Consider the following 21839-nt stretch of genomic DNA (forward strand, 5'->3'; position numbering starts at 1 on the left):
TCTTAAATCAAGTTAATCCAGAAAATTCTGCTGCCAGAAGATCTCAGGGTGATTTGGAAATAAATGTTTCTTAATTGGTCAGCTCTGAGCCATTGACAGTAGTATTTGTAATATGGCAGAGAGGTGGGATGACATTGCTATTAATGATGGCAAGTGTCCGCAAGAAACAAATGCTGTGAAAAACTTTTGTCTTATCCCTTTTCAATGCATCCTCTAATCCAATATAGCTGATACAAGGTGTTGAGAGTAATGCAAAGTTGGGCATTTTCTTCTTCATTTGGAAGCTTCTATAAGCAGCCACATTTTTCTCAGAAAGTTGGCTAAGTCTGAAATCAAAACAGAAAAATTATCCCAAGGGCTCCACTTCTTTTTTATTTATTTATGCCTTTATTTTTTTTCTTTGTATTTTTGTAGAGTGAGAAGTGGGAAGGCAGAGAGATAGACTTCTGCATGCACTTGACCAGGATCCACCTGGCATAGCCACTAGGATGTGATGCTCTACTCATCTAGGGCGTTGCTCCAAAGCAACCAGAGCCATTCAAGCACCTGAGGCAGAGGCCAGCACTCAGGCCAACTTTGCTCCAATGGAGCCTTGGCTATGGGACAGGAAGAGTGAGATAGAAAGAAAGAAGAGGGGGAAGGGTAGAGAAGCAGATGGGCACCTCTCTTGTGTGCCTGGCCAAAAATTGAACCTGGGACTTTCATGTGCCAGGCCAATGCTCTACCACTGAGCCAAATAGCCAGGGTGCCTAGAGCTCCACTTCTATACTTCACTGATTTCATTCATTCATTCCCTGGAAAAAAGTTCATAATGTCTATCTACACTATACCAAGGTCTGTGCTTGATACTTTAGATATAAGGAAGAATAAGACATGGTCACATTTTCCAAGTATATGACATTTTTAAAAGAAAATATGCTACAAGATGTCTGAAGAACCTGCAGAATTGTCTACTATTTATTTATCATACCCAAGAAACATATTGACTTGTTCAGGAGCTGTGATTTGCCTCCAAACATCAATATTGTGTTAATAAATTTATTAAAACCTGTTATACATAGCACTATCCTTAAAGCTGCAGCTTCCTTCAGGTGGGTTTCTGGACTAGACCAGAATGATACCCTTGATTGGATTAGAGGGTCTTGAACATTTCTCTCAGATTCACATATACACACTGTCTATCACTGCAGAAAACACTTCACTTACATTTTGTGGCTTGATGTAATCTTTAGGACAACCTACAAAGGTAGTATTTATAAGTATTACTATACTTATTTTATAGATGAAGAAAGTGAAGCTCAGAAAATTTCAAAGAAAGTGACATACCTAGAGTGACTTAGCTAACAAGTAGGACAGGGGCCTAGGTTTGAGTTCTGTCTGTTTGACTCCAAAAACCATTCTTAAGCACTGTACTCAAGTGCAATTTACTTCAAGGATGCAAGGTTGGTTCAACATCCAGAAATCAATAAACATGATACACCATGTAAACAGGATGATCATGTCCATATATGCACAAAAAGAATTTGATAAAATCCAACACCCACGTTTGTTTAAAACTCTCAACAAAATGGGAATAGAGGGAACATACCTCAACAGAATAAAGGCCATATATGACAAACCCACAGCCAACATCATACTCAATGGGCAAAAACTATAATTGTTTCCCTTAAGATCAGGAACAAGACAGTGATGTCCATTATCACCATTCTGATTTAGCATAGTATTAGAAGTTCTAGACACAGTAATCAGACAAGAAGAAGAAAAAAAGATATCCAAATTAGTATAGAAAGAAAGAAGTAAAACTGTCACTGATTCAACATTTACTCACTCCTGGCTATTTGTCGATCCTCCCTCTAGGCTAAAATACTTGCTCAGATGTTCCACTTGCAGAGTACACAGATGCTGCAATTGCTGGAAAAATCCTTGAAGAAGAGCCTCCCTGAGTCCTTAAAGGTGAGAGTGGATCATCTCAGGAAAGCAGCAGGTTGTGTCTTCCGGTGACAGAAGTAGAAAAGAGAATGAGTTTTACTGAGCATTTATGTTGTGACAGGAATTCAGTTATGGTACATCTCAGTTAGGTCACATCACCTCTTGCAAGTAAGGTGCACTATGGAAACTATCTTGACTACTTTGTGTGAATAAATTAAAAGTTTAAGAAGTGAAGGTTGGTTCATCTATATCACAGAATGAATTTCAGTTAATAAAATTATTATTTATTGAAAATAATCTGATAAAAATTATTTATACAATGGGGAACAGATTTCAAAATTGCATATACCTGAAACTTCATTATGTAAAATTTGGTGTGTGTGTGTGTTTGTGTGTGTACATGAATTAAGGAAATCTATTAAAGATTGTTTTTGTTTCTTAAATTGAAATATATTGACATATATTACATCAGTTTCAGTTATATTAAATTCTACAATGGGAGAGTTCATAATACTTATTTGTAAATTGTATTGGTCTGAATATTTTAGATATTAATATATTTTTAAGAATATATTTATTGGGCAAAAATACTATCACTAAAAATTGATTGCAGAATTGTTCATTAGATACCTTCCAAGTATAAAAATACCATGATTTTATAGAAATAACTCTGTTTTGATCAAACAAAGTACTTCACCATCCTTTCTTAATACAGAGTGGGCAGAAATACATCTACAGCTGTATGTGAAACACAGTTTTAATAAAACTATTGCTTTATTGCATGTCTTTTTCCATAAGAAGTACTCTAAACCTACTTTTGCCAACCCTGAATACTGATAAACTTTTTGAAATATTACAGGTTTATGGGACAGTTTTCCATATGAACCAGAAAAACCCATTCAAGCTAAAGGCCCTGGTGGACAAGTGGCCTGACTTTACTACAGTGGTTGTCCGCCCTCAGGAGCAGGTAAGGTGCCAGATGTGGAATGAATACACTTCTCAGTGTTCTTGATTGCTATGTGCCGACCAAGTTTCTGGAAATATGGTAGAGCCTGGGGTCACAGAAATGAATCGCAGTAATGGTGAACAAGTCCTTATCCTCAGGGAGCTCACAGCTGGAAGGTAATGATATATAAGCAAGTAAATTATAATTCAGTGCCCAATGTGTGAGAACAGAACAAGCACAACATACAGAAATGGCACAGACAGAAGCTGATTACACTACGGAGGTTGAAGACGGAGGTCAGAGGATAAGTTTAGAGGCACATCTTAGTGGAAGTTTCCTCCAAATTGCAATTCGTATATATTTGTTAAGCTGACAAAGAAAATAGGACAAGACAAGAGTAAAACAAGAAAGTGCGAAACAGGACATAATTGGGATGGTTCTAAAAAGCAAATTTATAATACTAGAATTTCCATATATGTTTTGGACAAACATTTAAAAATTAGTGCAACATATTTTTTCTTTTTTATGACTTTTAATTTTCCTTAGATTGATTTTTAAAATTAAATATAGTAAGGATAACATTGTTAATAGGATCATATATATTTCAAGTGTGCATCTCTCTGGTACATGATCTACATATTACATCATGTGCCCATCATCCAAAGTCAAACCATTTTCTGCTAAGGTCACTTTAAAACATCCAGTGAAATTATATATTCAGAAAAATACAAGTACTATAGGTTTCAGACAAATAAAAATTATTTTTATGTCACATTAAATAATACACAAAATGCAGAAAATTATATTAATAATAAAAATTGAACTAAAATAAAAATGATTAAAAAATAAAACTCTCAATACTTTTTATCTTGAAAGTGATCTTTTTCTTTTTTGTATGTAGAAAGAGACACAGAAAGACAGATAGAGGGACAGACAGGAAGAGAGAGATGAGAGCATGAATTCTTTGTTGTAGCACCTTAGTTGTTCATTGATTGCTTTCTCATATGTGCTTGACCGTGGATTCCAGCCAACCCATGACCCCTTGCTCAAGCCAGTGACCTTGGGTTCAAGCCAGTGACCATGGGATCATGTCTATGATTTCACACTCAAGCCAGTGACCCCGCATTCAAGCCAGTGAACCTGCACCCAAGCCATCAACCTCGGGGTCTCGAACCTCTGTCCTCTGCATCCCAGGCTGATGCTACATTCATGGCGACACAGGCTGGTCAGCCTTGAGTGTAATCTTAAATGTGTTAGTGGTACCACTGCTGACTTGTGACATTTGCTAACCACTTAAAGGGGGCTTTTTAATTCTGCACTAGTTGTGGTTCTTTTCCTAAAAATGTCATCTTTTATTTATCATTTAAGGCAGTGGTTCTCAACCTTTCTAATGCCGTGACCCCGCAATACAGTTCCTCATGTTGCAGTGACCCCAAACCAAAAAATAATTTTTGTGGCTACTTCATAACTGTTATTTTGCTATAGTTATGATTCAGAATGTAAATACCTGATATGCATTATGTATTTTCCGATGGCTTTAGGCGACCCCGCCAGGGTTGCAACCCACAGGTTGAGAACCGGATCTTTCTTTGTGTGTGTGTATGTGTGTGTGACAGAGACAGAGACAGAGAGAGACAGAAAGAGGGACAGACAGGGACAGGCAGGCAGACAGGGGGATAGATGAGAATCATCAATTCTTCCATTGTGGCTCCTTAGTCTCCTTAGTTGTTCATTGATTACTTTCCATATGTGCCTGGACTTAGGGGCTGAGGAGAGTGAGTAACCTCTTGCTCAAGTCAGCAACCTCAAGCTCAAGCCAGTAACCTTGGGGTCATGTCTATAATACCACACTCAAGCCAGACCCTGCACTCAAGCTGTTGAGCCTGTGCTCAAGCTAGAGAAGCCCTTGCTCAAGCCGGCAACTACAGGGTTTTGAACCTGGGTCTTCCAAATCCCATTCTGATGCTCTCTATTCACTGAGCCAAGCCTGGTCAGGCTATGGGGATCTTTCTAAACTAGAAATTTCTTTGTTCTTCTGGAACTACAATTTATTTAACTATAGTATTATTTTTTAAAAAGCATTTCTAACTGGTTTTTATCTTCTTTGTCTTCATTAAGTATACATGGAGATTTTAATGCACAGTTATCTGTGACCACCAAATTTAATACTGTCTTGTTCACAATTTTTGTGTTCTACAATTATTTGAATTGTATAATTTTTTCCTGGAACAGAAGCTACATTTTGTCCCCTACTTGTATCATCTTCTTATTGAGAATGATGGAAATACAGAAGAATGCTTTGTAAAGAATTGTGCCCCTGTTCGGTTTGAAATTTTAATGCAATATGGGTAGAATACATTGTCCTGTAATCTTACAGCATAAAAATGAATATTTGGGTTTCTCATCTTTTTTTTTTTACAGAGACAGAGAGAGAGTCAGAGAGAGAGATAGATAGGGACAGACAGACAGGAACGGAGGGAGATGAGAAGCATCAATAATTAGTTTTTAGTTGCGACACCTTAGTTGTTGTTTGATTGCTCTCTCATATGTGCCTTGACTGTGGGGCTAGAGCAGACTGAGTAATCCCTTGCTCTAGCCAGCGACGTTGGGTCTAAGCTGGTGAGCCTTGCTCAAACTAGACGAGCCCGAGCTCAAACTGGTGACCTCAGGGTCTCGAACATGGGTCCTCCGCATCCCAGTCTGACGCTCTACCCACTGCACCACCGCCTGATCAGGCAGGTTTCTCATCTTGATTTCATGATTTAAATGATTCAGAGATCATTGTATGCACCAATATGCCAGTACTTAGATTTATCACGGTGTAATGATTTTTGGAAATAAGTATCGCAGTCATGAACTACATGAAATTTGCTTTATTTCCCTTTCTCCAATGACAACAGGAGATGGTAGATGACTCTGATCACTACACCAACACTTACCAAATCTACTCCAAGGAGCCCGAGAACTGTCAGGAACTGCTTGGTGCACCAGAAGTCATCAACTGGAAACAGCATCTGCAGATCCAAAGTAAGTCAGAGGAATGGGAAAGGTGCTCCTCACTTCTCTGTCCTGAACAATTATCCCTATGACTCATGTCCCCTCTCCCATTCTTCAGATCCTCAGCTTGCTGTCAATTTTTTGCATCAGTTGTGTCCATACTTCTAAAAAGGAAAAAAACACCATCAAAGTTTGCAAACAGTAGGCTTTATAAAGGGAAACACAATATAAACAGTGGATAGCCAAGAATTTCTGACATATTTTTTGACATATGCAGAATATTTAAAGTGATTGGGTACAAGAGCAGAGCTCCCCTAGGGTCTTCTGTGCCTGGAATAAGAATGACAACTCATAAAACAGCTCCTTAGTTATGAGCCTGCCCTCCTAAATCAGACTTCCTAAGATGACATTTGTCTATTACTTGCTATAATCTTAGGCTGTGAAATATCCTCACAGAGATCATATATAAAAAGGAGGAAAATAAGGGTAACTAAAAACAAATATGATGAAAAGATTACATAAAATCTTGGATAAGAATTTCATAGCACAATACCTGGATGTGTCAACTGACTCGCACTGCAGAGCAAACCTCATAATCTGTGAACTCACATTTGGGTTAGGCTTTGCAAGGCAGCTCTTCTGCTGGTTTCATCTCACTTTACTCATGCAGCTGTGATCTGATAATGGATGAACTATGGGATGGTGGCTCTAGCATGGCCTCATTCACATGTCTGAATGATGGTCATGGCTGTCGGTTCTGTCCACTACGGTGACAACATGATAGGAGCACAAGACCTTAGTAAGCGGCCTAAGCCTATTTGTATCATGCTGGTCTGTAAGCCCTCGGGAGCACACAGGGCAAGTCCCAATGTGCAAACACTCTTAAGCCTCTCCTTGCATCAAATTTACTCTTTCCCACTGACAAAAGCAAGTCATGTGCCAGTGTCAGATGCAGAGCAGGTGGGGATGTCCCAGGGAATGGTTACAAAAAGTCATGGGTAAACTATAGGTCATTCTTACAATAATAAACCACACTGGGAACAGAATACATGCACAATAGGTGGTGGCTACTATTGTTTTTATAGCTCATATCCTGTGATTTTCAAAACTACATGATCATGTAGCTGAAGGAAAATTAGTTTCAGTCTTGATATTGCCACAAATGCAATGACCATGGCTTCATGAATCTCTGACCACGTTCATTGCACAGATCCTGACGACAATACACCAGTCACACAGCGGCAGCACCAATCCAAACCCAGGGCTCTGGGACTGCATGTGCAGGCACTTCCTACTCCACTGCACAGTTTCTCCATGGAATGCTCTGAAACCATTGCATCTCTCCTGAAAATCCCTTCTAGGTTCACAGTCCAGCTTGAATGAGGTGATACAAAATCTTGCAGCCACAAAATCCTTCCAAGTCAGACAAACACAGTGCTTTCTCTACATGTCGTTTGACACCGTCAACAAACTGATTCCTTCCCTGTTGGATGTAAGGACCTTACCACCTGGCGATGGCAAACCCAAGGCCATGTAAGTTTGCTGAAAGTCACTGCACTGCTCACCCCTCTCATTCCTGAGGTTGCCTCCCAACATCTCTTCCTGCTTTCACTCTGGTCTCCCTACACTCAATATTCTTCAGAGCAGCCAGAGGAGTCAGTTTTGGAAATGCAAGTTAGACAGCATGGGTAAGAAAAAATATATTAAGTGCTCATAAACATGACTTTTATCTTGGAACCTCCATAGCGATCAAGAAATGCTCAAAATCTCATCCCTGGATGTCACCCATGCTGTGCTGGTAAATGAAATATGGCATTTTGGTGGCAATGAGAGAAGTCAGAGATTCATTGAGCACTGTATCCAGAACTTCCCCACCTTCTGTCTGCTGGGACCCAAGGGGACTTCTGTGTCCTGGTCCCTGATGGACCAGACAGGAGAGATACAGATGGCAGGCACTGTGCCTGAGTACCGGGGCCAGGACCTCATCTCCTGTATCAACTATACCTGTTCCCAGGCTCTAAAGAAACCTGGCTTTCCTGTATATGCTCATGTAGACAAGCATAACATAATTGTGCTGAAAAAATTACAATTTGCAATTTATTTGCGTGCCCTGTGACTGGAACCAGTGGCACTGCATAGCCTGTGAACCCACCCTACATATAAGACATCATTGATGGGCGTAGGCATATGTTCAGAGCAGTGGATGGCTAGGCAGAGTAAAAGTATCAATTGTGGCCCTGGCAAGTGGCCAATGGCTCACAGACAATGGACCAACTTGGTGTACCAGAATCATGTTTTTAATACCCAGTCAGAATAATTGTGAGAAGCAGTCATTGAGTGCTTCAACAGGTAAATGACACAACTAAAGGAAATGAGTTGATGCTTCTCTTTCTATCTACATATCTAATGAATGGGAAAAATTTTAAAGAGTAAATAGTACTTGTAATCATCAATACTGCAGTCTACTCTTAGACAGCTGTGTGGTCCCTGTGGTCAGGACATGATGGGCTTCCCTTCAAGAGTATAGTTTGTACCAGTCAGTCCCAGTAGCTCCACACAGTTCATCTCTCATCCCTGAATGTCACCAACACTGTCCTGGTGAATGACATATGGCATGTCATAGTTCAGTTCCCCACTCTTCCGGGTTCTCTGAGACCCATTCAACAGCTACTTTTTGTCCTAAAATGCTTCTCCTGGAACTGCTGGTACATGGATTATCCAGGAGGAGGTGGTGTTGGGGGAGGGTGTAGTAATTTTTGGCATTATGACTTATCCACTCCTTTTATGGCTTTTCCCTTAATTATCAGCAAGTGGACTCTGCTCATGAGTCTGTAGAGATTATCCTCCTCTCTAATTGATGCTTCGACAGTTCATTAAAAGTTGTGAGCAAATATAGATGACACAACAGGGAGATTTATTAAGGAAAGATGAATTCGATTAGCTTGTCCTCTCCTCATGCCCACAATAAAAAAAATAATTCAATATTTGCTTCTAAAAGCGGAGCTTCCTAAACCCACCTAATTTCTCTACCAATAAAGATGTTTCATATTTGATTGTTCAGGTTGAAGTTAAGCGGTTCACAGTGAGAAGAGCCAGGTTGATTTTACAGAGAGTGAAAGTGTTACTGGAACAGGACAAGATCTGTATTGTCTGTCACCCTTTTTTGCCAATTTCACTAGAGACAGCAACCAAGTACACAGAAGAGTGTCTTTAATTCAAATTGCAGCAACTTGAGAAGGCAGGGGACTCCTGTGCACAGTCTTTGCTTACTGGCATGGTTATCTATCTTCTGGGAGGTCAGTAACTGTTATAGAGCATGCAGTTAATGGTGCAGCAGTGTGCGGAGATGAGAGCACGGTGTGCAGGGATGCCTCCCTGAAGTGTCCTGACAGGGGCACTGGTCTGTCTGTTGTCCTTGATGTTGCTCTGGAATGGCAGTGATCTGGCTCCTCTGGGGACCCTCTGCAAGAGAACTCCCTCTATTTCTTAGGGAAAAAAGTAAATAATAAGATTTGTAATTTGGCTTTTAATTAATGTATAGGCCTTAATGTTCAACATTAAATCCTTTAACTAGGTTTCTACAATAAGCTATTGTGATTTAAACTCCCTTCCTTGTCAGGAAAGCCTCCCCATGTAAGCTTTCTCTCTCTCTCTCTCTCTCTCTCTCTCTCTCTCTCTCTCTCTCTCTCACACACACACACAAACACACACACACACACACACACACTTCAAAAAAGGTAAACCTTTCCCTGCATTTCAAAGTAAAGGCTAGGGAGCCATGAAGAGAGAATAGCAGGAAGATTAACTATTTGCTAACTTACAACCTGGTGATGACAAACCCAAGGCCATGTAAGTTTGCTGAAAGTCACTGCACTGCTCACCCCTCTCATTACTGAGGTCGCCTCCCAACTTCTCTTCCTGCTTTCACTCTGGTCTCCCTACACTCAATATTCCTCAGAGCAGCCAGAGGAGTCATTTATAGAAATGCAAGTTAGACAACAGGGGTAAGAAGAAATATATTAAGTGCTCATAAACATGACTTTTCTCTTGGAACCTCCATAGCGATCAAGAAATGCTCAAAATCTCATCCCTGGATGTCACCCATGCTGCTCTGGTGAATGAAATATGGCATTTTGGTGGCAATGAGAAGAGTCAGAGATTCATCGAGCGCTGTATCCAGAACTTCCCCACCTTCTGTCTGCTGGGACCCGAGGGGACTCCTGTGTCCTGGTCCCTGATGGACCAGACAGGAGAGATACGGATGGCAGGCACTGTGCCTGAGTATCGGGGCCGCGACTTCATCTCCTGTCTCAACTATACCCGCTCCCAAGCTCTAAAGAAACTCGGCTTTCCTATATATGCTCATGTAGACAAGAACAATATAGTTGTGCTGAAAAAAACATACAATTTGCAATTTATTCGCCTGCCCTGTGACTGGAACCAGTGGCACTGCATACCCCTGTGACTTCATCCTACATATAAGACATTGTCGATGGGTACAGGCATGTGGTTGGAGCGGTAAATGGCTAGGCAGAGGAAAAGAATCCATTATGGCCCTGCCCAGAGGCTCAGGGTCTCACAGATAATGCATCAACGTGGTGTACCAGAGTCATGTTTTCAATACCCAGTCTGGATATTTTGAGAAGCAGTCATTGAGTTCTTCAACAGGTAAATGACACAACTAAATGAAACGAGTTGATGCTTCTCTTTCTCCCTACATATTAATGAATGGGAAAAAATTTAAAGACTAAATGGTACTTGTAATCATCAATAAAGTAGTTTACTCTTAGACAGCGATGTGCTCCCTGCTATCAAGACATGATGGGCTTCCCTTCAAGAGTATAGTTTGTACAAGTCAGTCCCAGTAACTCCACACAGTTCATCTCTCATCTCTGGATGTCACCCACACTGTCCTGGTGAATGACATATGGCATATCATAGTTCAGTTCCCCACTCTTTGGGGTGCTCTGAGATGCATGCAACAGCTACATTTTGTCTCAAATGGCTTCTCTTGGAACTGCTGGTACATGGATTATCCAGGAGGAGGGGGGTTGGAGGAGGAAGGTAATATTTTTTGGTATTATGACTTATTGCCCTCTTTCTTATGGCTTTTCCCTTAATGATCAGCAAGTGGACTCTGCTCATGAGTCTGTAGAGATTATCCTCCTCTCTAATTGATGCTTCGACAGTTCATTAAAAGTTGTGAGCAAATATAGATAACACAACAGGGAGACTTATTAAGGAAAGATGAAGTAGATTAACCTGTCCCTTCCTTATTCCCACACCAGGAAAAATAATTTAGTGTTTGCTTCTAAAAGCAGAGCTTTGTAAAACCACCCAATCGCTCCAACAATAAAGAAATTGTATGTTTGATTGTTCAGGTTTAAGTTAAGCGGTTCACAGTGAGAAGAGCCAGGTTGATTTTATGGAGAGTGGGAGTGTTACTGGAACAGGACAAGATTTGTATTGTCTGTCACACTTTTTTTGCCAATTTCACAAGAGACAGCAAACAAGTACACAAAGGAGTGTCTTTAATTCAAATTGCAGCAACTTGAGAAGGCAGGGGACTCCTGTGCACAAGACCTGCCTGCACAGTCTAGGCTTACTGGCCGGGTTATCTATCTTCTGGGAGGTCAGTAACTCATTGTAGAGCATTCAGTTAATGGAGCAGCACTGTGCGGAGGTGGAGTGCGGTGTGCAGGGATGCCTCCCTAAAGGAGCACAGGTCTATCTGGTGTCCTTGATGTTGTTCAGCAATGGCAGTGGTCTGGCTCCTCTGGGGACCCTCTGCAAGAGAACTCCCTGTATTTCTTAGGGAAATAAATAAAGAATAAAATTGTAATCTGGCTTCTAATTAATGTGTAGGACTTAATGTTCAACAGTAAATCCTGTAACTAACTTTTTAAGAACAACTACTGTGATTTAAACTTCCCTTATTGTCGTGAAAGTCTCCACAGTGTAAGCTTTCTCCCACACACTTTTATTATTATTTTTTAAATTTTATTTAGACAATTAATTTTAACAGGGTGACATTGTTCAATTATAGTACATAGATTCAGAGAAAACATCTCCAGATCATTTTGACATTTGATTATGTTGTATACCCATCCCCAAAGTCAAATTGTCCTCAGTCACCTTCATTTGGTTTTCATTGTGCCCCTACCTCCCCCACTCCCTTCCTCTCTTCCCGTCCTCCTTGTAACCTCTACACTCTTCTTCATGTCCAATGATCTCAATTATGTGTCCCACCTATATACAGAATCATACAGTTCCTAGTTTTTTTCTGATTTACTTATTTCACTTTGTATAATGTTATCAAAGTCCATCCATGTTGTAGTAAATGATCTGATGTCATTATTTCTTATGGCTGAGTAGTATTATATATGTACCACATCTTCTTTATCCATGTAGTATATATGTACCACCATATCGTATATATGTACCACATCTTCTTTATCCAGTCATCTATTGAAGGCCTTTTTGGTTGTTTCCATGTCTTGGCCACTGTGAACAATGCTGCAATAAATATGGGGCTGCATGTGTACTTATGTCTCAATCTTTTTGAATTTTGGGGGTATATACCCAGTAAAAGAATTGCTGGGTTATATGGTAGTTCATTCTTAATTTTCTGAGGAACCACCATTCTTTCTTCCATAAAGATTGTACTACTTTACTTTCCCACCAGCAGTGAATGAGGGTCCCTTTTTCTCCACAGCCTCTCTAGCACTTATCATTACCTGTCTTGTTGATAATAACTAATCTAATAGGAATGAGGTGGTGTCTCATTATAGTTTTGATTTGTGTTTCTCTTATACCTAGTGAAGATGAGCATATTTTCATATATCTACTGGCCTTTTGTGTTTCTTCCTGAGAGAAGTGTTTGTTCCTGTCCTATTCCCATTTTTTATTAATTTTAATGGGGTGACTTTGATAAATCAGGGTACATATGTTCAGAGAAAACAGCTCTAGGTTACTTTGACATTTGCTTATGATGCATTCCAATCACCCAAAGTCCAATTGTCTTCTGTCACATTCTAACTGGTTTTCTTTGTGCCCCTCCCCTCCCCCAACCTCCTCCCTCTCTTCCCTTCCACCCCGTAACCCACACACTCTTGTCCATGTCTCTAAGTCTCATTTTTATGTCCCACTTGTATATGGAATCATATAGTTCTTAGTTTTTTTGATTTACTTATTTCGCTCAGTATAATGTTATCAAGGTTCATCCATGTTGTTGCAAATGATCCGATGTCATCATTTCTTATGGCTGAGTAGTATTCCATAGTATATATGTACCAAAGCTTTTTAATCCACTCGTCCTCTGACGGACACTTGGGCTGTTTCCAGATCTTTGCTATTGTGAACAATGCTGCCATAAACATGGGGGTAAATTTCTTCTTTTCAAACAGTGCTATGGTGTTCTTGGGGTATTTTCCTAACAGTGGGATAGCTGGGTCAAAAGGCAGTTCGATTTTTAATTTTTTGAGGAGTCTGCATCCTGTTTTCCACAGTGGCTGCACCAGTCTGCATTCCCACCAGCAGTGCAGGAGGGTTCCCTTTTCTCCACATCCTCACCAGCACTTATTCTGTGTTGTTTTGTTGATGAGCGCCACTCTGATTGGTGTGAGGTGATATCTCATTGTGGTTTTAAATTGCATTCTCTAATGATTAGTGATGTTGAGCATTTTTTCATATGCCTATTGGCCATCTGTATGTCCTCTTTGGAGAAGTGTCTATTCATTTCTTTTCCCCATTTTTGGATTAGATTGTCTTCCTGGCATTAAGTTTTATAAGTTCTTTATAAATTTTGGTTATTAACCCTTTATCAGACGCATTGTCAAATATATTCTCCCATCTGTAGTTTGTCTTTTTATTCTGTTCTTATTGTTTTTAGCTGTGCAGAAGCTTTGTGGTTTAATATAGTCCCATTTGTTTATCCTGTCTTTTATTTCTTTTGCCTGTGGAGACAAATCGGCAAATATATTGCTGCAAGAAATGTCAGAGAGCTTACTGCCTATGTTTTCTTCTAAGATGCTTATGGTTTCACAGCTTACATTTAAGTCTTTTACCCATTTTGAGTTTATTTTTGTGAATGCTGTAAGTTGGTGGTCTAGTTTCATTTTTTTGCAGGTAGCTGTCCAATTTTTCCAACACCCTTTGTTGAAGAGGCTCTCTTTTCTCCAATGTATGCTCTTACCTCCTTTGTTAAATATTAGTTGTCCATAAAGGTGTGGGTTTATGTCTGGGTTCTCAGTTCTGTTTCATTGATCTATATGCCTGTTCTTATGCCAGTACCAGGCTGTTTTGAGTACAATGGCCTTATAAGTATAACTTGATATCAGGAAGTGTGATACTTCCCACTTTATTCTTCCTTTTCAAGATTGCTGAGGGTATTTGTGTTCTCTTTAGGTTCCATATAAATTTTTGGAATATGTGTTTTATATCTTTGAAGTAAGTCATTGGTATTTTAATCGGTATTGCATTGAATTTATAAATTGCTTTGAGTAATATAGACATTTTAATGATTCTTCCTAACCATGAGCATGGTATATGCTTCCACTTGTTTGTATCTTCCCTGATTTTTTCTATCAATGTTTTATAATTTTCCGAGAACAAGTCTTTAATCTCCCTGGTTAAATTTATTCCTAGGTACTTTATTTTTTTGGTTGCAATGGTAAAAGGGATTGATTCCTTAATTTTTCTCTCTGACAGTTCATTGTTAGTGTATAAAAATGCTTCTGATTTCTGAGTATTAATTTTTTATCCTGCCACCTTGCTGAATTCATTTATCAGGTTTAGTAGTTTTTTTACTGTGACTTTAGGGTTTTCTATATAAAATATCATATCATGATATTTTGATAGCAAATAATGATAGTTTTACTTTTTTTTTCCAATTTGGATGCCTTTTATTTCTTTTTCTTATCTGATTGCTGTGGCAAGAACTTCCAGAACTATGTTGAATAAGAGTGGGGAAAGGGAGCATCCCTGCCTACTTCCTGATCTTAAGGGGATTGCTTTTAATTTTTGCCCACTGAGTATAATGTTGGCTGTGGTTTTGTCATAGATGGCCTTTATCATGTTGAGGTATGCTACCTGTATTTCCACTTTGCTGAGAGTTTTGATCATGAATGGGTGCTGGATTTTATCAAATGTTTTTTCTGCATCTATTGAAATTATCATGTGGTTTTTCTCCTTCCTTTTGTTTATGTGATGAATCACATTGATTGATTTGCAAATATTGTACCAGCCTTGCCTCCCCAGAATAAATCCCACTTGATCCTGGTGTATGATTTTTTTTTCATATATTGCTGGATCTGGTTTGCTAATATTTTGTTGAGGATTTTAGCATCTAAATTCATCAGGGATATTGGCCTATAATTTTCTTTCTTTGTGTTGTCTTTGCCTGGTTTTGGAATCAGAATTATGCTTGCCTCCTGGTTTCACTGATCCTCTGTATTGTTTCTTTAACCTCTATGTAATTTAGTTCTGCTCTGATCTTTATTATTTCCTTCCTTCTACTAGCTCTGGGCTTTACTTGATGTTCTTTTTCTAGTTATTTTAGATATAGAGTCAAGATGTTTATTTGAGCTTTTTCTAGCTTCTTGAGGTATGCCTGTAATGCTATGAACTTCCCTGTCAAGACTGCTTTTGCTGTGTCCCATAAATTTTGAGTTGATGTATACTCATTATCCTTCATTTCTAGGAATTTTTTAATTTCTTCTTTGATCTCATTGTTTACTCATTCATTATTTAATAATGTGCTATTTGGTTTCGAAGTGTTTGAGTATTTCTCAGTCTTTCTGTTGTGGTTCATTTCTAGTTTCATGCCATTGTGATCAGAGAAAGCCATTTTATTCTTTAAAATTGTATTCCTCTTTTGCTATATTCTTTTTCTCCTTTGATCTGTTTATAACAGGCCCCTTGGCATTTCTTGCAGCCTTGGTTTGGTTGTAGTGAATTCCTTGAGTTTTTTTTTTTTTTGGTCTGGAAAGCTTTTTATTTCTCCTTCAATGTTCAACGATAGCCTTGCTGTATAAAGTAGGCTTGGTAATAGGCTCTTGTTCTGCATTACTTTGAATATTTCTTGCCATTCCCTCTGGACTCAAGTGTTTCTGTTGAGAAGTCAGAAGTCATCCTTATGGGGGCTCCTTTGTAGGTGATAGTCTTTTTTTCTCTAGCAGCTTGTAATATTTTCTCTTTATCACTTAGCTTTGCTATTTTAATTATGATGTGTCTTGGTGTTGATTTCTTTGGATTTCTCTTTAATGGAGTTCTCTGTGCTTCCTGAACATGTGAGATGTTTTCCTGCCTTAATTGAGGGAAGTTTTCAGCTATGATATGCTTGAACAAAGTCTCTATTCCTTGTTCTTTCTCTTCTTTTTTAGGAAACCCTATGATGCGGATGTTATTTCTCTTCATGTTGTCACAGAGCTCTCTAAGGGTTTCCTCAAACTTTTTGAGTCTCTTTTCTTTTTTCTGCTCTGCTTCAGTGCCTTTATTTATCGTGTCCTCTAACTTGCTGATTCGATTCTCAATTTCATCAATCCTGCTTTTAATTCATTCCATTGTGTTCCTCATTTCTGATATTGTTTTTGTCACTTCTGACTGATTCTTTTTTATTATTTCAACGTCCTTTTTTATATTTGCTATCTCCTTATTTAGATGTTTGTAATGACCATCTATTGTTGTTCTAGTATCTTTGAGCATCCTTACAATCATTATTTTAAACTCTGCATCTGGTAATTTGGTTATATCTGATTCATTCAGGTCCTTTTCTGGGGATTTCTCTTTATTCATTTGTGTTGCATTTCTCTGCCTTCTCATCTTCTCTGTGTAAAAGATGGTCTTGGCCATTGGAGTCCACTGGGTGTGGCTTCTGTTCCCTAGGTATGGTCTGTTGCAGGCCTGACACCCCCTCTGTTGTTGCTGCCTATGGCGTTTTTGGTGCCTGCCCACTGGGGCTGTTGCTGTGGTTTCTGCCTCTTTTTCACAGAGTAGCTGTGATCACGTGCTCAGGTGTACAAGCCTTGGTGGCCTTGGCCTTCGCCCACCCCCGGGAGTGGGCGCCCGTGTTCCCAGACAGAGGTGAAGAGTCAGATGCCTTTTTGTGGGCTGAAAGCGGAATCTTGGGGTCGCCCCTGTGTCCTGAAAAAGCAGCGCACAGGGAGGGAGGGAGAGAGCAAAATTCCCTACACTCAAACTTTTCTGTGTAGGTGGGGTGCCTCACCGGGAGTGAGAGGCAGCTGGCCTGATATCCTGGTCGGTATGCATGGAGAATGGGCGAGAAATTCCCCCGGGAGTGGGCTCCTGTGTTCCTGGACAGAGGGGCAGAGCCAGAGGCCTTTCTGTGGGCTGAAACCAGAGTCTTGAGGTCACCCCTGTGCCCCAAAAAGCAGCACATGGGGAGTGAGAGGGAGCAAAATTTCCTACACTGGGACTTTTCTGTGGGGGCGGGGTGCCTCACCAGGAGTGAGAGGCAGCTGGCCGGATATCCTGGTCTGCGAGAGCATATAGTGGGCGAGAGATTCCCCTGGGAGTGGGTGCCCATGTTGCTGGACAAACTCAGAGGTCTTAGTGTGGGCCAAGGCCCCTCCTGATTATACTAGAAGCTCTGACTGATTGAGCCTTACCCAGGGCCCTGCACTGAGTGGGATTTGCCAGCTCTTTGAGCCTCTTACTATCCAGGCAGAGGCAGCAGCAACCCCATAGCTGGATCATCAGGCTACTAATTCAGGCAGGAAAAACTAGAAGAGAGGCTCCAGTAATACGAACTCTCTTATTGGTGGAGCCTGCAAATGCTAATGAGCCTTGACTGCCAACGAGACTGAAGCCCACTAGATGAAATCACCATAGAGACTTATCAGCTGCAAACCTCTACCTAAGCGTGCCACATGGGCAGTACCTGGGGTACATGGTCACTGACCAGGAAGAGGGAGAGAAAAGAAAAAGCAAGAAGATAACCTCTCAAAATCAAGAATAATCCACAGACTTTATAACCTATCCCATTTTATTATATTTGTTTGTTTATTTCTCTTATCTTCTTGTCTTGATTATTTTCTACCTCTTCCAATTTGATCATTTAATTCTCTGATGGTCTTACTCCCTCCTCTCCTTGAACTTCACTACCCATAAGTGTTACATTATCTTTTCTTTCTTCTTCCTTTCTCTTTATGAGGGTTGCACTCCAAAACCCTTAACTCTCTCTCTCCTTTTATTCTTTTTGTGTCTCCCTCTATATTAGTATTTTCTTTTCTCATTTACTTTTCCTCTCATTCAATCCTCAATTACAAACAAATAACTTTATCTTGGAATCAATTTTTTCTTTGTGGTGCTTTGGGGGTTTTTTACTTCACTTTTTAAACTCACTAGCAGTGCTCTCAACCCTGGCTCTCCATTTTATCTAGTTCTTGATCCACTAAATACAATACTAATTTTTAAATTTTCTCCCCATTTTTCTGTTTCCCTGTTATTTCTCTCATCATATCTCTTAGTCAACCATCACCTAAAAGCAAATCATTTTATTCTTGGCCCAAATTTTTTACTTTTTTGCCCCTTGATCACTTCTCCCCAACTCAGGCCCATCATTATAAGTAGTTTTTCTTCTATTTAGCACAATATAATTCACAGTTTACCACGAGATTTTCTCAAGAAGAAAGGGAGAGGAGAGGAGAGAAAAAAAGGGGGGGAATAATAAATTTTTTTATTTATTCTTTTTTTTTTATTTTTGAAATTTTTTATTCTTTATTAATTCTCATTAATACTATCAACAAACCACCCTCAGATGCCATTAAGAAAAAAGAAATCAAGTATCATGGATACAAATGACAGAGAGGTAGCACTGATAGATAAGGAAAAATCTATGGAGAAAAAATTTAATATATTGGAAAACTTGGAGCTAAATGACAGAGAATTTAAAATAGAAATCTTAAAAATACTCAGAGATATACAAGAAAACACAGAAAGACAATTTAGGGAGATCAGAAAACAACTCAATGAACACAAAGAATATTTTACCAAGGAAATTGAAACTATAAAAACAAATCAAACAGAGATGAAAAACTCAATTCACGAGCTGAAAAATGAGGTAACAAGCTTAGCTATTAGAACAGGCCAGATAGAAGGTAGGATTAGTGAAATAGAAGGCAAGCAACTTGAGGCACAACTGAGAGAAGAAAGATACTCAAAAATTAAAAGAAATGAGAAAGCCCTACAGGAATTGTCTGACTCCATCAAAAAGAATAACATAAGAATAATAGGTATATCAGAGGGAGAAGAGAGAGAAAATCGAATAGAGAACATATTCAAAAAAATAATAGATGAAAACTTCCCAAGCCTGTGGAAAGAAGTAAAGCCTCAAATTCAAGAAGCAAACAGAACACCGAGCTTTCTTAACCTCAACAAACCTACTCCAAGGCACATCATAATGAAATTGGCACAAACCAACAACAAAGAAAAAATTCTCAAGGCAGCCAGGGAAAAGAAGAATACAACATATAAAGGATGGCCCATTAGATTATCAAAAGATTTCTCAACAGAAACTCTAGAAGCTAGAAGAGAGTGGACCCCAATATTTAAAGTCCTGAAAGAGAGGAACGTTCAGCCATGAATACTATACCCATCAAGCTACCCTTCAAATACGAAGGAGAAATAAAAACATTCAGATACAGAAAATATGAGGGAATTTATCATCAGAAAACCCCCACTCCAGGAATTACTAAAGCGGGTTTTCCAACCAGATAAAAAGAACAAAACAAAACAAAACCACAAATAAAAGCTCCACCAAGAACACAATAAAACCAAATTTAAACTGTGACAACAACAAAAAAAGGGGCGGGAAAGGACGGAGATTAACAGTACCCAAGGATGATGGAGTGCAAAAGTACGCACAAGATAGTGCACTACAATGAACAAGGTAGGAACCCTTTTTATTACTTAATGGTAACCAGCATTGAAACACCACCACAGAAGCACAAGATTTAAAAAAGATAGCAACAGAGGAAAGATGTATAAAATGCAACCAAACAAAAACAAAAGATAGAAAAATGAAAGAGAAGAATCAAACAAGACAAAAAACTAACAGAAAGCAATGTATAAAATGGCAATAGGGAACTCACAAGTGTCAATAATTAGATTAAATGTAAACAGATTAAACTCAGCAATAAAAAGGCACAGAGTAGCAGAATGGATTAAAAAAGAAAATCCAACTGTATGTTGCCTACGAGAAACTAATCTAAGCAACAAGGATAAAAACAAATTCAAAGTGAAAGGCTGAAAAACAATACTTCAAGCAAATAACATAAAAAAAAGCAGGCATAGCAATACTCATATCTGATAATACTGACTACAAGACAGCAAAAGTACTCAGAGACAAAAATGGTCATTTTATAATGATTAAGGGGACACGGAATCAAGAAGACATAACAATTTTTAATATAGATGTACCAAACCAAGGAGCACCAAAACATATAAGACAGCTACTTATTAACCTTAAAAAAAAAACTGACAAAAATACAATCATACTTGGAGACCTCAATACACCGTTGATGGCTCTAGAGCACCTGGGTATGATAGACATCTACAGGACATTTCATCCCAAAGTGACACACTATACATTTTTCTCCAGTGTACATGGGTCATTCTCAAGAATTGACCATATGTTGGGCCACAAAAACAACATTAGCAAAATCAGAAAAATCGAAGTTGTACCAAGCATATTTTCTGATCATAAAGCTTTGAAACTATAATTCAACTGCAAAAAAGAGGAAAAAAACCCCACAAAAATGTGGAAACTAAACAACATACTTTTAAAAAATAAATGGGTCAAAGAAGAAATAAGTGCAGAGATCAAAAGATATATACAGACAGACCTGGCCATTTGGCTCAGTGGTAGAGCGTCGGCCTGGCGTGCAGAAGTCCCAGGTTCGATTCCCGGCCAGGGCACACAGGAGAGGCGCCCATCTGCTTCTCCACCCCTCCCCCTCTCCTTCCTCTCTGTCTCTCTCTTCCCCTCCTGCAGCAAGGCTCCATTGGAGCAAAGATGGCCCGGGCGCTGGGGATGGCTCCTTGGCCTCTGCCCCAGGTGCTAGAGTGGCTCTGGTCGCAACAGAGCGACACCCCAGAGGGGCAGAGCATCGCCCCCTGGTGGGCAGAGCGTCGCCCCCTGGTTGGCGTGTCGGGTGGATCCCGGTCGGGCGCATGCGGGAGTCTATCTGACTGTCTCTCCCCATTTCCAGCTTCAGAAAAATACAAAAAAAAAAAAAAAAGATATATACAGACAAATGAAAATGACAGTATGACATATTAGAATCTCTGGGATGCAGCAAAAGCAGTGATAAGAGGGAAGTTCATATCACTTCAGGCCTATATAAACAAACAAGAGAGAGCCCAAGTGAACCACTTAACTTCACACCTTAAGGAACTGGAAAAAGAAGAACAAAGACAACCCAAAACTTGCGAAGAAAGGAGATAATAAAAATCAGAGCAGAAATAAATGAAATAGAGAACAGAAAAGTATAGAAAAAATTAATAAAACAAGGAGCTGGTTCTTTGAAAAGATCAACAAAATTGACAAACCCTTGTCAGGACTTACCAAAGAAAAAAAAAAAAAGAACTCATATAAACAAAATCCAAAATGAAAGAGGAGAAATCACCACGGACGTCATAGATATACCAAGAATTATTGTAGAATACTATGAAAAACTTTATGCCACTGAATTCAATAATCTAGAAGAAATGGATAAATTCCTAGAACAATACAACCTTCCTAGTCTGAGTCAAGAAAAAGCAGAAAGCTTCTAAACAGACCAATTAGTAGGGAAAAAATAGAAAAAACTATTAAAAACCTCCCCAAAAGTAAAGGTCCAGGCCCAGCCAGTTATACTAGCGAATTCTATCAAACATTCAAAGAAGACTTGGTTCCTATTCTACTCAATGTCTTCCAAAAAATTGAAGAAGCCATACTTCCAAACAT

General features: G+C 39.3%; 1 protein-coding gene across 1 annotated transcript; it reads left to right on the top strand.

Annotated features, from left to right (window-relative positions):
- The first annotated feature begins 1875 nt into the window (after positions 1 to 1875).
- On the top strand, positions 1876 to 10337 carry LOC136389658 (glycine N-phenylacetyltransferase-like). Its single transcript, XM_066361492.1, has 5 exons — positions 1876 to 1953; positions 2789 to 2896; positions 5776 to 5902; positions 7234 to 7405; positions 9935 to 10337. Exons 1-5 carry the CDS (start codon positions 1876 to 1878, stop codon positions 10335 to 10337), a joined length of 888 nt encoding a protein of 295 aa, XP_066217589.1.
- Positions 10338 to 21839: the final 11502 nt, after the last annotated feature.

This window comes from Saccopteryx leptura, chromosome 1 (assembly GCF_036850995.1).
Source record: "Saccopteryx leptura isolate mSacLep1 chromosome 1, mSacLep1_pri_phased_curated, whole genome shotgun sequence".
In the NCBI taxonomy this organism is placed as follows: domain Eukaryota; kingdom Metazoa; phylum Chordata; class Mammalia; order Chiroptera; family Emballonuridae; genus Saccopteryx; species Saccopteryx leptura.